This window comes from Anopheles stephensi, chromosome 3 (genome assembly GCF_013141755.1).
Source record: "Anopheles stephensi strain Indian chromosome 3, UCI_ANSTEP_V1.0, whole genome shotgun sequence".
NCBI classification, from domain to species: Eukaryota; Metazoa; Arthropoda; class Insecta; order Diptera; family Culicidae; genus Anopheles; species Anopheles stephensi.
Genome location: NC_050203.1, coordinates 70,141,829 through 70,156,831, shown reverse-complemented (window position 1 = coordinate 70,156,831; position 15,003 = coordinate 70,141,829). Strand labels below are relative to the sequence as shown.

The window sequence follows — 15,003 nt, the reverse complement described above, 5'->3', positions numbered from 1 at the left end:
GAGATATCCAATCGGAAGGTAGGCTGGTCTCTCTGTAAATATGCGCGCGATTTTCGCACACCAGCACGCATGACTCAACCGCGGATGAGAGCCCAGACTGCGTTCGCTCTTTCTGTCTGGAGATGTGGCTTTTTATTGCATGAATTTATGCTGGATTCGAATTTCCCCTTCGATAGCCGCTCGATGCCAGCGGTTTGTGCCGGAGGAAATCATATGATTTGGCGAAAGAGAAAGATGATGAAATGGAAGTAACCGCCGGGGACGCACAGACGAATTCCCTGGGGCTGAAATCATTATTTGTTCTCTGTTCGATTTGGGAAACGTTTTGCGTCACTTTTTACGTAGATAAGCTTGACAAATGTAAGCTGTTTTGTATAATGTAGTGTGTTAAGTGTTGACGAAAGTGGGCAATAATCGTCAACCTGTACACCTAACCGGTGCGTTTCACTTTGTTAGTGGGGGGAGTGTGTTTGTGTGAGAGAGAGGGAGAGTAAACAAAAGTTATGTCTCTCATCGATTTTGAAAAGGAGAAAGAGGGAGATGGCTAGAGAGAGAGAACGGCTTTTTCAAGTTCAATGTCGAGCCTGCTGTCTGTAGTACATCTGGAGTATAGGTACCGTTGTTCTTCCAAGTTCCTCCGTATGAACAGTTTGTACCGGTACATATTTAAACAAAATTTATATAATTAGGGCACCATTCTTTAATAACTTATCAGAGGCACTACAAGTGTTTCCAGGTGTTCGAATAACCGTTTGTGTTCCAAGGCCTATATGACTCCCAGTAGTCGAACAGCAAACCAGAAGAATGATGATCCTTCTGGATAATGTTGGGAGCCTCGAGAGCTTTCTCTATCGCCTGGATAGTCCAGAAAGATTATACTGACTGAATCTTCTAACTTCAGAAAATCTTGAACCGGTAAACCCAGCACGAGATGATATTTCTTAATATTGGAGGCCCCTTGGACGACGAGCCTTTCTGGACAAAGCCATCTTTCTAGATCTCTTTATGATCTCTTCATTATTTTTTGGGAGTTTTGCAGGCCTTGACGACATTGGTAAGTTAGCATTACCGGATCACCAAGTCCATCCAATGGAGATAGGTTAAGCTCAAGTTCTTCGACGGAATCCTCATGGCTCATCACCTCTACCTCAGGATATTGCTCCAGAGACTTCAAATCCTCTTGCTCCATATTAATGACCTCGTACTAAATTCTTGAATTGTTTTAATTTTTTCAACAAAATAAAATTCTTTATGTACTATTATAGATCACCGTAAAGTAATAATCAATCAGAAGATATATCACACGCATAATATCTTCCCATCTGCTAGGTTACAAATTTGGTAATATAAATTCCACTGTTTGCCGTTTTACACCGTTGCCCAGCAGGGTTACGAACTCAACCCTAGCGTAAAGTAAACGAAACCCCCAAACAACAACAAAGCGTTCCGTTATCAGCTGTTTCTGCCCTAGCTGAAACTGTACAGTGGGATCCATTTGCGGGACGCGATCGCGTTTACGTGGGATGGTGTTTGCTGCCATATGCTGACGACTCTCTCAATGTGACTTTTACACGTCCGCGAAGGTAAGCTCATCTCAATGGGAGGAAGCATTATGTTTACAGCTACGCCTGTAAATGTACGTCATACGCTAATGTTTAACTATTGCTCCAATATGTTGCCTATGCACGACAGAGTGCATTCGACGCAAAAGACAGCCGCCGGGGAGAGTGAATTCTAACTCAAAGTTCAACGGCTAAGTGAATCGTTTGACTTGACGTCAGTGTAATGGGAAATTGTTGTGGATTACAATTTTGAAATAAATGGTTGCTATGGTTCCGTGGTTTCTAATACTCTCTTCTTGGCCTAACGACCTCTTAGGTCATGCTTGGCGTTTCTGGCTTAGATGGATACTACAGGGAAAACGATCCGGATGGGATTTGAACCCCGGTCCTAGCCGTATGAAGATTGACCCCGTTGTCGCCTCTACCAACGGGCCTGCCCGGTGTAGAATTTCTAAGACCTTCAGGGTAAATAGCTTGTATTTCAACCGACTCACGCTTCTTCGTTCAATTGCAACGCTCTTTCATACTCGGACGGGATGGTTTGTGGCTGGCAAGTATGTTGGCCAATTGCGCTGCGAATCATACGATGGGCGTGCACCATTATCATATTAATCAACGTCTTTAAAAAAGCGAAATGCCACATAATGCCCCTATTAGATGCGCCGAAATTGGCCTGGCTGATCATCTGGAGCCTGCGTGCCGCGAAAGCGCACAATCAGCTGTTGCTGCACTGCCCACACCACCGGGTTTGGATCACACCACCGCCACCGGCGCGAAGAACTGATATGTTGTTTATGTCCTTACCGTGCCGGTTACAAGTTACTAGCCGTCTCCATCGTCTACCGCGGCTCTGGTAATTAAACACACACACCCTGCAGACACAGCAACATACACACGCGCGCGCCAGTGGGCTGTCCTCGCCGACGGACTTGACCTTAGCAACGGCCATAATCAACGCATCGTACCGCCACTGGAAAGCTGTCCTATCAAACGCTTTCCGCCCTGGTTTACTGGTGCGCTTGCGCCAGTTCTTTTGGCTTATCAGTTTGATTCGTAAGACGGGGATTTGCTTTTTCTTTTTCCATCAAGAGGCGCGCATTTGTTTGACCGATAATGGTGCAATATTTTGGGCATCAGATAATTGCACTACAGGGCAATACGTGTATGGGATGGGCGGATGGAGTATGTAAATGGTGGTAATGATTCTGGACATTGCTTCTTGAGCACAAGTCATGCCTCTTCGATTATTAGTTCTTTGGGTAGATGAGGTTTCTTCAACTACGAGGAGTTCAAAGACAAAATCTATTGACGACGTGCAGGTCTTTTGGAGCATAAGGCATGGTGGAAGGTAAGACATAGCGACGTAAGACTATTGAGAAGAGGTGAATTGGTAGAGGCACAAACATACCGTTCCTCTTTGCGCAGAAAAATTTGAACATGATAAATTTAGTAGAAGTAATTAACTTAAGTTCAGTTCTCAGTTCTCAGTTCTATAAGGAGAATAAAGAAAACTTTTCATATTTTCAAGAAAAGTGTTTGATTACCCGAGGATGCCATTACAAGGCCAGCGTGTTCATGATCGTGTAATGAAATATTTCACATTTCAAATGAAACGGGCGTTTCCCGTTCCGTTTGCACTTTCTAGTGTGCAGACCTATAATGAAATATTTCGCTTCAATAGTAATCTTTTAATAGAGCTCTTTTTTATTTCCGTATCACGTTTTGATAACCTATCCAAAAAATTGTTTATTATATTAAATAATTTGTTTTGTTTAACGTCATTTCTGTGGACCATGAGATATCCCACTATCCGCTGGAATGGAATCAAAACAAACATCTCCCTTCACCTGTCAGTGAACAAATGGTTCTATTTTGCTGTTGTTGCAAAACTTTCTTACTCATTGTTTTACGTTGTCGATTGACTCCCACCGATCGCTTGTGTCCCAGATATAGTATCGTGTGCTCGTGTGTGTCCTGTACTAGGAGATTAAGAGATTAAAACACATCGCAATATCTCAGATGACAATTGAGTGGTGGACACTATTCTAAAGGACGATGGTTGATTCGGTAAGGAACGACGAAATGCTGCCTCCTAATCAGTCCCACACCACCGATTCGTCCTTGAGTAACGAAATGCTTTGGTTTTGCCCGTTCCCTCCCCCCTCGGTGCTTCAGCATGACCCCGAGTCTGCAGAATCCTGCAGCTTGACGGAGGATGATGTGGAGCCGAAGCTTAAATATGTTCGCCTATCGAACGACATCAAGAACATTCTCAGCGAGGAAGCGATCAGTTGCATTGCGGTACACCCGAGGGTATGTATGGGGCGACGGGGATTTAGGACGCAATAGAACTTATCCCCTGTTCCCCTTTTCCAGTTTCTCTGCCTCGGCACGCACTGGGGTCGCATACACATGCTAGACCACCAGGGAAACTGTGTGCATACGGTTATCAACGGTAAGGAAAACACGCACATTCTTTCGGTCAACAAAATCTCGGTGGACAGCCGGGGTGAGCAGATAGCGACCTGTTCCGATGATGGGAAAGTGATTATAAGCGGTTTGTACACGGACGAAAACAATCAGGTGCTTTCGACGGGGAAAATCATCAAAGCGGTCGAACTGGATCCGAATCACAATCGTTCCGGTTCGGGTCGAAGATTTATAATAGGTAAGGTGTGGAAGCTTTTTAGCTGAATCGCGATCAAATAGTTTATATTCTTATATTTTTTTTTGCGGTCCACAGGAGATAACAAATTGGTACTGTACGAGAAAACGTTCCTGAAGGGCTTAAAGTCGACCATTCTTAGCGATTCCGAGGGTCAGGTGACGGCGATCAAATGGAACGGACAGTTTGTGGCGTGGGCCAGCTCGCTCGGCATTCACGTGTACGATCTGAACGAGAAGTGCTCACTAGGCTTCATTCAATGGGAGGAACCAAAGGAGTAAGTGAAGGACGATTTGAATTTCGTTCCTCGCAAGTTGCTTATCTACGGATTCAATTACAGCGGAAAATTAACCGATTACCGGTGTAACCTAAACTGGTCCAACGCAACCACGCTACTGATCGGATGGGTTGACACGGTGCGAATATGTGTGATACGAAAACGGAACGCGGTCGAAGTGTCCACCCGAAATCTTCCCGTGCACATAGTCGATCCGAGTAAGTTGGTCGTTTTTACTTTAAAAAACACACAGCTGTATACATTATGTTTCCTCTTTCCCCGGGCTAGTGTCCACCTTCCAGACGGATTTCTTCATCTGTGGTATTGCACCGCTGGAAACGAATCAGCTAGTCGTGTTAGGGTATTCGAAGGAGCGCGATTCCGAAACGAACAAAGCGCTGCGGCCTATTCTGTGCGTGTTGCAGTACAATGCGAGTGATTACATCGAAATCTGCACCGACAGTTTATCGATGCGAGGGTAAGGCATGCGTTTTCTATATTCCTAAACTATGCATTCAATCATTCCGGTTCCCTTAAACACACAACACAGGTACGAGGAGTACAAGTGTGACGACTATCATCTGGACTGTTTGATCGATGAAAACCAGTATTTTATCGTTTCGCCCAAGGACGTGGTGGTGGCCAATCTGTATGAAACTGACGATCGCGTCCAGTGGCTCATAGAGCACGGGTAAGTCCACTCAAGCAGAGCAGCTTTGTTTTGCACTTTTTTTCTTACTATCCTCAACGGTACACACCAGGTTGTTCTTTTGGTACAAATAATTTATTTCACTTGGTTTTAAGTCAACTGGGCACAGCCACGGTGTGCGTGGCGTGGTGGTTAGGCTGCCGTGCGTATTTTGTTTTTTCGTAATTACTATAAATGGCTTAATTCTAATCCTGATCGAGATGCATAAGGCTGCCATAGCTGGTCGGTCCTGCTACTTACAAGTAGCTGCCTCGTACAAATTCGAGATTTCACACACAAGTCCTAGTTGCTCTGAAATATGTGGTTGTCCTTGGCAACCGATTCTGATCACATCCTTCAGCGCTTCTCGTGTGGTGCGTTATGTGGTTGGTGGACCCATGCTTCCCTATACTGCCGTGTTGCAGCACGTGCTCGGTGGCTGCGTCCAATCGTAATAATACTCCCTCGGTAGTGCGCCCGTGGGTTTATCTTCCTCGTGCGTACACATTTCGCCCGCGTAAAGATCACGCATGTGCCGTGCGGTACGTTTGTGCAGCAGCATGTGATAGTCCTTGCAGGCACGCGGCTTCCATGCCGTATCGAATCGAACGTCATGCCGTCGGTGGATGTTGCGGAACGGTGCCAACCACGTCCCGACCGCAATGTCCTCACTCTTGTACATACTCAGCTGGTCGGCGTAGGTAGCGATGTAGGAGACTAATCCCTTCGACAGCACATAACCTCCGCCCAGTGCGTACGGACCGTACCGATCGCACAGGCTGTAGTCTTTCTCCTGCCACGCCCCTTGCTTTTGTATGGTGGCCGCTCCACGGAAATAGCCCCAGTACAGCTCCATTGGGCCTTTGTTCGGGTGTGGCTGCTGCTGCTGCACCTGGTGCAGCTTTTCATAATAGCTCAACAAATCCTCGGCCAACACGTCCAGCTTCACGTACGTATCGTCGTCCAGCTTGGCCAAATATCGAAAGTCATACTTGGCGTCGATCTTCCGCATGCTGTGCAGCAGCTTGCTCGTTAAGTTCGCGTACGAATCCTGCAACGCTTCCAGCTCGAGAATGTCCCCAAACACGCGCTGCTCCTCGTAAATGGCGCGTCGTATATTCTTCGGCTGCCCGTGCATACCGATCGCGAACAGTGGCTTAATCTTGAAATTAATCACCTTAATGTTTTTGATCGGCTTCTGCAGCCACGCTCGATAGTTGGTCAGCAGCGTGCGTTGCACCTCGACCGATTCGTGCTGCAGGTGGCCCCGCTCATTGTACGGTGGAATGTGTATCAGCTCCTCCTGGTAGCTTTCGTTGATCATGCGCGGCCGCAGGTTCAGGTACGTTTCGCGGATCGTCGTCCGGCGTTCAAAGTTTTCGGGCGCTGTCACGATCAGCAGTATGAGAAAGTAGGAATTTTCCGGATCGTACACCCGGCCCACCGGCGCACAGGAGGGGTTAGTGTTGGCAATCAGGGCCGTCACCAGCATGCCGAGCAGGAAGGCACACAGCAGCGGCACAAACCCGACAAAGGTCCGCTTGTGCAGATGATACCGCGTGAGCGCCATTGTGCGACGCAATGACGACATTCGCGTCCGGGTAACCGTGCTTGAACGATTTCCTTCTTCACGCGCGCTAGTACTAACAGCTAAATTTAAACGCGATACGCGGAGTTGCTTGACTGCTGCCACTAGCCGTGATTAAATTGGGACATTTTGCGTTACCTTTACCGTGTAAACGTACGAAGGCGTTTGGTGCAGTTCTTTTGTATTTAATCAAACGGTGCACCGTGTTTGGGTTCGTGAGAACTGAAAAACGGGGCAATATTTTCTCAGCTGTCAAACTGAACGGGCTGCTGTCGTGGTGTGTGTGTCAGCTGATTTGAACAGGTGTAGCTGTGAAATATTTCATCCAGGGGTGCTGCACTGGGGCTGTGTATGGTTGAAATCTTTCCTTTCAAATATTCATAATTTAAAATGATTGCGGAGAACCACGCGGTCTTTCGATGGGTATTATTCACTGAACAATATCCGGTTTTAATGGATTAAAAACCCCCATGACCTTTCACAAATTACCGGCTACGGTATTACTTCAGAAATAAGAGGCAGACTAAGATGACTGCCTATAGTAACATCCAGCCCTTCGAGACGAAATGACCAACGGCTACAGCATAAAGCGCATGGGTCGGTCTTAGTAGAATCCAAAATCGTATTCGTTAATGCGAGTGAGGCAAGATTATTTGTATGATCTCGGTGATGCTCGTCAAGTTTTCCTATTTTTCCTGGAGCTGGAGTTCACGATTTAGAGGAGCATTTTGTGTGCTCCTTACAAAATGTATTGACAACCAATGATTTTCTCCAATGAAAAAAATAATAATAATGTGATATTTTTTTCGGACATGAAAAATATGGCTTGTGGCGCCCAGTACTTGAACGGAGTGAGCAATAACACTCGATCAATATGGTATAAAATGGAGAGATGGAGCCAATAGAAAAGCTTATTTAATTTTATCACCCTCTTTGCTCAGGATGTATTGTACTGCTATTTGCAAATAATCCAGTTAAATTGATGAAAAATCCTTGGTAAATGTTATAAAATTCTCCTCGTTTTGTCCTCCCCCTCCCCACAGCAAATTCGAACAAGCGATGGATGTAATATCGGCGCACGGTGGCAAATACTCGCTCATAACCGTCGCCAGGCTCTACCTGGACCACCTGCTCTCCCTGCAGCAGTTCGACGAAGCGGCCCGGCTCTGCCAGCGTGTGTTCGGCACCGACAAGCAGCTCTGGGAGGAGGAGGTGTACAAATTTGTGAAGGTAAAGCAGCTGCGCTCCGTCAGCAGCTACATTCCGATAACGGACGCATGCAAACTGAACCCACACGTGTACGAGATGGTGCTGTACGAGTATCTGCAGCTCGATCCGAATGGGTTTCTGCAGCTGGTGAAAGAATGGCCCCCGCGTCTGTACAACACGAAAGCGGTAATAAACGCGGTGAACGATCATTTCAACAAGAAGGATGCCAACATACTGCTGGAAGCGCTAGCGATACTGTACACGCACGAGAAAGAGTTTGACCGTGCGCTGACCATGTATTTGAAGTAAGTATCGGAGTGGGCTTTTGGAGGAATGGAAAGATTTCTAATCCAGCTCATTCTCCACGCTTCCTGTACAGACTGCAGCACAAAGATGTGTTTGAGCTGATCACCACCTACAACCTGTACGGCATGGTGAAAGATTGCATCGTGCAGCTGATCGAGCTGGACAGTGAGCGTGCGATCGCGATGCTGCTGAACGATAAAATCCCAGCCGAGGATGTTGTGCGTGAGCTGGAGCAGTGCGAACAGTACCTCTACCGGTACCTCGACGCGTACGATAAGGTGAAAAGCAATGAAAAGTTCCACTGGCGGTTGGTGAATCTGTACGCACGGTACGAGCCGGAAAAGTTGCTCTCCTTCCTGAAGCGCTCCAACAGCTACCCGATCCAGGAAGCGTACGATATTTGCCAGGGGTTGCGATTCTACCCCGAGATGGTGTATCTGCTGGACAAGATGGGTAGCACGCGGGAAGCGCTCACGATCATCATGCACAACCTGCAGGACGTGCAGATGGCGATCGATTTCTGCAAAGAGCATGACGATATGGACCTGTGGAACGATTTGATAAACGAATCGGTCGATAAACCACACGTCATGACGAAGCTGCTGAACGGCATTGCGGGGTTCATCAATCCCGAGCTGCTGGTGGACAAAATCAAGCCGGGCCAGGATATCGAGGGACTGAAGGAGTCGGTCATAAAGATGCTGTGCGGGTACAGTTTGCAGGTGTCGATACAGGAGGGCTGCAATCAGATACTGGGCGCGGACTATTTTGACATGCACGAACGGTTGGTGCGTGTGCAGCAGGGTGCACTGAACGTTACGACCGACCATGTGTGTGGCGTGTGCCGGCGGGATCTTATCGTGAAAGGTAAGGCGTGTAATGTTTTCCATCCCACAATTGTTGTAACACGCTTAATAATATTACCCCCCCTCTTTTTTTTGTCGAATTCGTGATTACAGAGAGCATGAAAACGGATATCGTAATGTTCAACTGTAGACACTACTTCCACGAACCGTGCCTGCTGGACAGCTACAACCTGGAGAGCTGCATAGTTTGTCACTCCAAACAGTTGGGCAGCTCGGGAGCGTTTTGAGGTGAGTGTGTGGGTGGTGCCTCCTCAAGCAGACAAAAACAAAGTACGGAAAGCGAGTTTACAGGACTTTTGTGACCGATCGCCATTTTGTGTCTCGAATTTTATCCTCATCGTTACACCTTATCGTTTTGTGTTTTAAATGCAGTTCCCACATTCGTTTTTAGTTTTAAATTTTATCTGTGTTCTAAACCAAACCAAACAAAACAAAAAACGGTATAATTTGTACAGAATAATTTCAATGTCAGTATGATACGATGTAGCTTAATTACCACCTTACAACACTGTCGCACTGTCTGTTGGTGTATGTGGCGCGCAAACGTATAAGCAAAGCATCATAAAGACGTAAGAAAAGCTTGATAAAAAGAATAGCCTTTACGTTTGTGTATGAAAGAAAAAAAAAACGTTCGCAAGATCAGATGAATGGCGATGGCTCGAACGTGAGTGTAGACAAGCATTAAAAATAAATTCCACCAATTCGCCAAATACTTGACAACAGCGATCGAAAGAACGATGACTGTGTCGACGGTTGCGTTGTTTTGCTGGTGATGTGTTTCTAACCGCGCACCGGGTCACTATCACGGGCGTCTGGCTTCATTGCACGGACCAGCCTCCTCTTATCGCTGGTCCCATTTGGCCCCAAAAGGTGCAATCGTGCGCTTCAACAATCAACCCTCGTGGTACAATGTTTATGATCCTCCTCATCCAAATCTCGCGCTCATTCAACAAGAGAGCACTCACACTTCCATCTCAATTTTCGTCGATAATTAAACCGAAGCGATGGTAATGTGTTGTGTGTGCGTAAAATGTGGGGGCTTGGCCTTTAGCGCTGGCTGTGCGTGTCTAAGTAGCATTAGCGGTACGGCACGGTGGTTGTGAAAGAGAGTGATAGTGCGTAAATGCGCGTGATAACAGCCCCATGCTGTTAGGGGCTCGGTTTTCTATTCAATTAGTACAGTGGGACACTTTAAAATTTTGCCAAAGTTTAAACCGTTTTACGTCAGAGGATCGAATACAATTTGCGTCTGTGTGATTACTCTAAGAGCTGCTTAGAAAATTTCGAAAATGGATCGCCTTGTTTTCTTGGCCTAAGCTGAAGCTGTGAGAGGTAAGATATACCTTTATTTATTTATTTATTTTATTTATTTATAACTACGTATAGTCTGCCTGCTGGCTAAACATACGAACTTATTATCTACTTAAAACATGAGACGAGGAATTAAAGAAACAAAGTGCACGCAAGCACGGGTCGTTACGACCAATCGAGGTACGGAGTCTTGGTATTATTAGAGGCGGACGAATACGAAGGGATCGGTTGGGAACATAGCACGGGATGGAGCAGAGCAGAGAAGGGGCATCAATACAATCGAGCAAGAGGGAGGCGACAAATATTGGTTTGGGACTGGGAACGACGGACCTCAAGCGTGTCCAGACCGAGTAGCTGACACCTAGACTCATAATCGGGCAGGGCGCTAGAGGATCTTCCAAGCATGTTGCCAACCACAAACCTGGTGAAAGATCTCTGCACCCGCTCGATACGTGGACATATGAAACCGAGCCGTAAGAGACCATATTACTGGGATTACTGGGATAAGGATACCCAGCGTTTTCCGGGCTCTAGCAACCGTAGAATCTGTATGGGACGATAAGGTAAGTCCACTATCGAGCCATACCCCCAAGTCCTTGACCAACGAAACTCGGTTGACCAGAACCCGGTCCAGCTCATAGGGATAAAGAAAAGGAGTGCGGGAGCAGGTAAACGAAATGACTTGACACTTTGCCGGACAAATAGTGAGGGAATTACGAGCACACCAATAGGAGAATCGGTCAAGAACATTTTTGCAGACAAACACAATCCGCCACCGACGAGATAGGGAAAAATATTTTCACATCGTCGGCGTAGCAAAGAAAGTGATCATGTGGCAGGACAGTACTAATATCATTAAGAAATAACAAGAACAAGAGATATTGGTAATGTGAAACTACTTTATGTTCTTAGCTTGGTACAGGATTTTCCAACCCGGTGGTCCAATGTCACTATCATTACATGACAAGCCCACCCAAAGCCTAGCGAATCTAATACGCTGCAAGACGGTAAGATCATCGTACAGATCGTCGTGGTAACAGGTCTTACAGGCGTATGTAAGTAAGTAAGGGGCAATAATTACAGATTATTATCCATAACCATTAACCGTCCATCGGTTTGAAAAATATGGCACGGCAGTTTAACGGGGCAGTCCGATGGCCGAAGCAACCGACAGGATCGGGGGTTCAAATCCCATCGAGATCGCCTCACAGAAAGCCGGCATTGGCAGGCTGAGGTTTGAGGCACTTGAGGGTCCGTTTTATCGGTAAGTATGCAGTTTTCATCTAAGAACATTTCCACAACCAATTGTTACTATCATTGATTCCAAAAAAAGCAATGGAGACCGCCGCGCGTTGACTTAATTTTTCAGTGTCCCAGTTTGGACGCGAACTACTGTACGTACGCTGGCTTTCTCGCGATAGAGATCGCGAGCATGTCCGTCCACACGCACACGGTGAGAGCATTCATTTTCTTCGAGCGCCATCCCGATACGCCGTCGGTTCATTCGATCTTTGCCTGCCTTCTACGTCGGTTGGTGTTGTGGTGGTGCCCGGTGTTTCGCGAATCCGCCTAAGAGTTTGGTTTTTAACACCGGAGTACTCTCGTTCCGGATCGTACAGCATCCACCAAAGAAGCATTAACTTTCACTTGATCGTGATCATAGTTACTTTACTACGAGCTTAAAGGTAAGTAAGTGAAGGATTTAACAGTGTAGCAGTCGTACACCAAAATGGCAAGCCGGTCCAATCAACGATGAAGTGTTTTGCGGTCCAGTGCACTTCAGAAGAGCTCCTTAAACTCATTGCTGGCACCGTTGCGCGCGTTGTTTATGCTGTGGCTCCCTAGACTACGTGTCACGGTGGGGGTTTTCTTTTTCTTGATGATGAAGCCTGTTCTCTGTGTTACATAGCAACGCGTTACGGGTCATGTGTACGGGTGGGATATATTTTTAGCGAGCCCGAACAAACAACAAATGTTCGATTAAAGTCCCCGTCGAAACCGGCTTTGTCGATCATTTTGCTTTTTTGTTCCTGGTTTTCCACCTTTCGACTTTCGCGGCAAGAAGAAATGTAAATCAGCTTACCCATACGAGAAAACGTTTCATGCACCTGAAAACATGACATGGGGCCGCAAATTACGTCCCACTGCCGCTTTGACATTGACCGCCCGCTATGACCCCTGCGTGAGCCGAAAAACACCCGATAGGGAAGAACAAACTTCACATCATCACACTCAAGCGCGACACACCAGAGCGTTCTTATCACATGCCAAACACGCCTATCTATTGATGATGAAAACGTCTAAGCCTCACGGAATCTCATCATCTGGCTCGGCGAGTTGTGAAGTGGGCCTTGAGTAATATAATTTATGGCATTATGGGTCTTCCCTACCTTTTACGTACAGCGTCTTCCGGCCCTTCCTTCCGTTACCTTGTGGACTCGGTTTTGTTCAACCCCCAAAAGATGGCCAATCGTATGTAGAATTTGCTGTTGTAAAAGGAAACTTTCTGTAACCCGGCATGCCCCTGTTGAAATGGAATGCTTTCAAGTCTAGCCGTAACGATTGCTGTGTGCTTTTAATTGCATGGATTTATAGTGTCGCAAGTCAGCCCTCTGTACATAGGATGAGTTTCCATGCCAACCACTTTCCCTTTCTTTCGCGGTCCATGTGTATGTAGTAGTAACGATTGCATCTCGCTCCACCGTCTCACGTCACTACCAATGGCATGCGTTCTTGCACAGCCGATCGTTATCATGCTGATAAAAGGCGCTATGGTACAACACAGTACGTCAAACACAAAATGGGACAACGTAAAAGGGACTGCAACTGTCAACTGCTGATAAAATTTGCCTCCACTGTAACAAAGGAAACGTAAATTTTTAATTTATTTGCGTCAACAAGCTCTTCGCTTTGAAAGACTGTATAATTGTTAAATGGTTGAAGCTCTGGAGCATGTGAACGATCAGTTCTTGAGGAATTAGTTTTCATCATATGGATTTGTGGATTTTTAACAATTTTTTGAATGTCCCTAACACATCCTTAGTCGAGTTTTTTTCAAATGTCCCAATCTGTGCTTGTGATACTGTATAAATGTATAAAAAACAAACCTTTTTTAACAATTATCCATAGCTACTCACTGTTATAACGATTCTGACCCTCTGCCCTTCTTAACCACTCATTAACTCCTATCTTCGCTCGTTCTCGTCGGTTAGCTTCCGCTCAAAACATGACCCAGCAAGGCCCAGCGTTCGACTCGAACTGCATGACGCTCACGCGTTTCGTGCTGCAGGAGCAGAAAAAGTACAAACATGCTACCGGCGATCTGTCCCAGCTGCTGAACTGCATCCAGACAGCGATCAAGGCGATCAGTTCCGCCGTACGGAAGGCAGGCATTGCGAAGCTGTAAGTAAAATTAGAAAATGGTCTGTAGTGGAAGAAACAGTTTTTGGTAATCCATTTGCTTCCAATGCTCCACCCTTCCAGACAAGGAATCTCCGGCGATACGAATGTGCAGGGCGAACAGGTGAAAAAGCTGGACGTGCTTTCGAACGAAATTTTCATCAATATGCTCCGATCTTCGTACGCCACCTGTTTGCTGGTGTCGGAGGAGAACGATAATGTGATCGAGATCGAGACGGACAAGCGCGGCAAGTATGTCGTTTCGTTCGATCCGCTCGATGGTTCCTCCAACATCGATTGTCTGGTGTCGATCGGTTCCATTTTTGCCATTACCAAGTGAGTGCGGTTCTCTGGGTTAAGTCGTCGTATCTGTGCCCTAAATAAATATGCTTTTTTTTGGCTTGATTTCTTTTCGCAGACAAGCGAACGAAAGTACGGACCCCTCGGTACAGGATGCACTCCAGCCGGGCAATAAGATTGTGGCCGCCGGTTACGCACTGTACGGATCGGCCACGATGATTGTGATCAGCCTCGGTAACGGTGTGCACGGTTTCATGTACGATCCATCGATCGGCGAGTTCGTGCTGACCGATTACAATATGCGCATTCCCGAGCGGGGCAACATTTACTCGATCAACGAAGGTTACGCGTCGACCTGGGATGAGTCGGTGTTGAACTACGTGAAGGACAAGAAGGATCCGGCCAAGGGCAAACCGTACGGTGCTCGGTACGTGGGCAGCATGGTGGCGGATGTGCATCGAACGATCAAGTACGGTGGTATCTTCATCTATCCGGCAACGGCTGCAGCGAAGAATGGTAAACTGCGCCTGCTGTACGAGTGCAATCCGATGGCGTACCTGGTCACGCAGGCCGGTGGCAAAGCGTACGCTGGCAAGGGTAAGGCGATTCTGGACGTTGTGCCCACGTCCATCCATCAGCGATCACCGATCTACCTTGGTTCGGCGCTCGATGTGGAGGAAGCGATCAGCTACATCAAGTAGGCTTTGTCTCCCCCGGCTGCTTCGGTTTCTCATTGTGCGTGGGTTTGTTCGTTGTCGGTTTTTTTTTTTGTAATAAAATTCCTCCACCAGTATCGGAACGGTAGTGGTCTGTGATATTGCTATTCTTTAGT

The 15,003-nt window shown here is 46.7% G+C and overlaps 2 protein-coding genes across 2 annotated transcripts; one reads left to right on the top strand and one right to left on the bottom strand.

Annotated features, from left to right (window-relative positions):
• Positions 1-3,422: 3,422 nt before the first annotated feature.
• On the top strand, positions 3,423-14,988 carry LOC118510033 (vacuolar protein sorting-associated protein 41 homolog). The gene is made up of 14 exons (XM_036051421.1): positions 3,423-3,629; positions 3,738-3,875; positions 3,939-4,230; positions 4,306-4,504; positions 4,568-4,722; positions 4,793-4,982; positions 5,055-5,195; positions 7,824-8,294; positions 8,369-9,162; positions 9,255-9,386; positions 12,876-12,944; positions 13,685-13,874; positions 13,956-14,207; positions 14,290-14,988. The coding sequence occupies exons 1-14, from the start codon at positions 3,618-3,620 to the stop codon at positions 14,870-14,872; spliced, it is 3,618 nt and encodes a 1,205-aa protein (XP_035907314.1). The 5' UTR covers positions 3,423-3,617; the 3' UTR covers positions 14,873-14,988.
• On the bottom strand, positions 5,267-7,040 carry LOC118512538 (beta-1,3-galactosyltransferase 6). The gene has a single exon (XM_036057108.1). The coding sequence runs from the start codon at positions 6,781-6,783 to the stop codon at positions 5,599-5,601; it is 1,185 nt and encodes a 394-aa protein (XP_035913001.1). The 5' UTR covers positions 6,784-7,040; the 3' UTR covers positions 5,267-5,598.
• Positions 14,989-15,003: the final 15 nt, after the last annotated feature.

Excerpts from the sequence above, each read along its gene's own strand:
- LOC118510033 (XM_036051421.1), top strand. Across the intron at positions 3,876-3,938 it reads GCATTGCGGTACACCCGAGG|TTTCTCTGCCTCGGCACGCA; the intron begins GTATGTATGGGG and ends CCCCTTTTCCAG. Across the intron at positions 14,208-14,289 it reads TCCATTTTTGCCATTACCAA|ACAAGCGAACGAAAGTACGG; the intron begins GTGAGTGCGGTT and ends TTCTTTTCGCAG.
- LOC118512538 (XM_036057108.1), bottom strand. The coding sequence starts at position 6,783 with ATGTCGTCATTGCGTCGCACAATGGCGCTCACGCGGTATCATCTGCAC.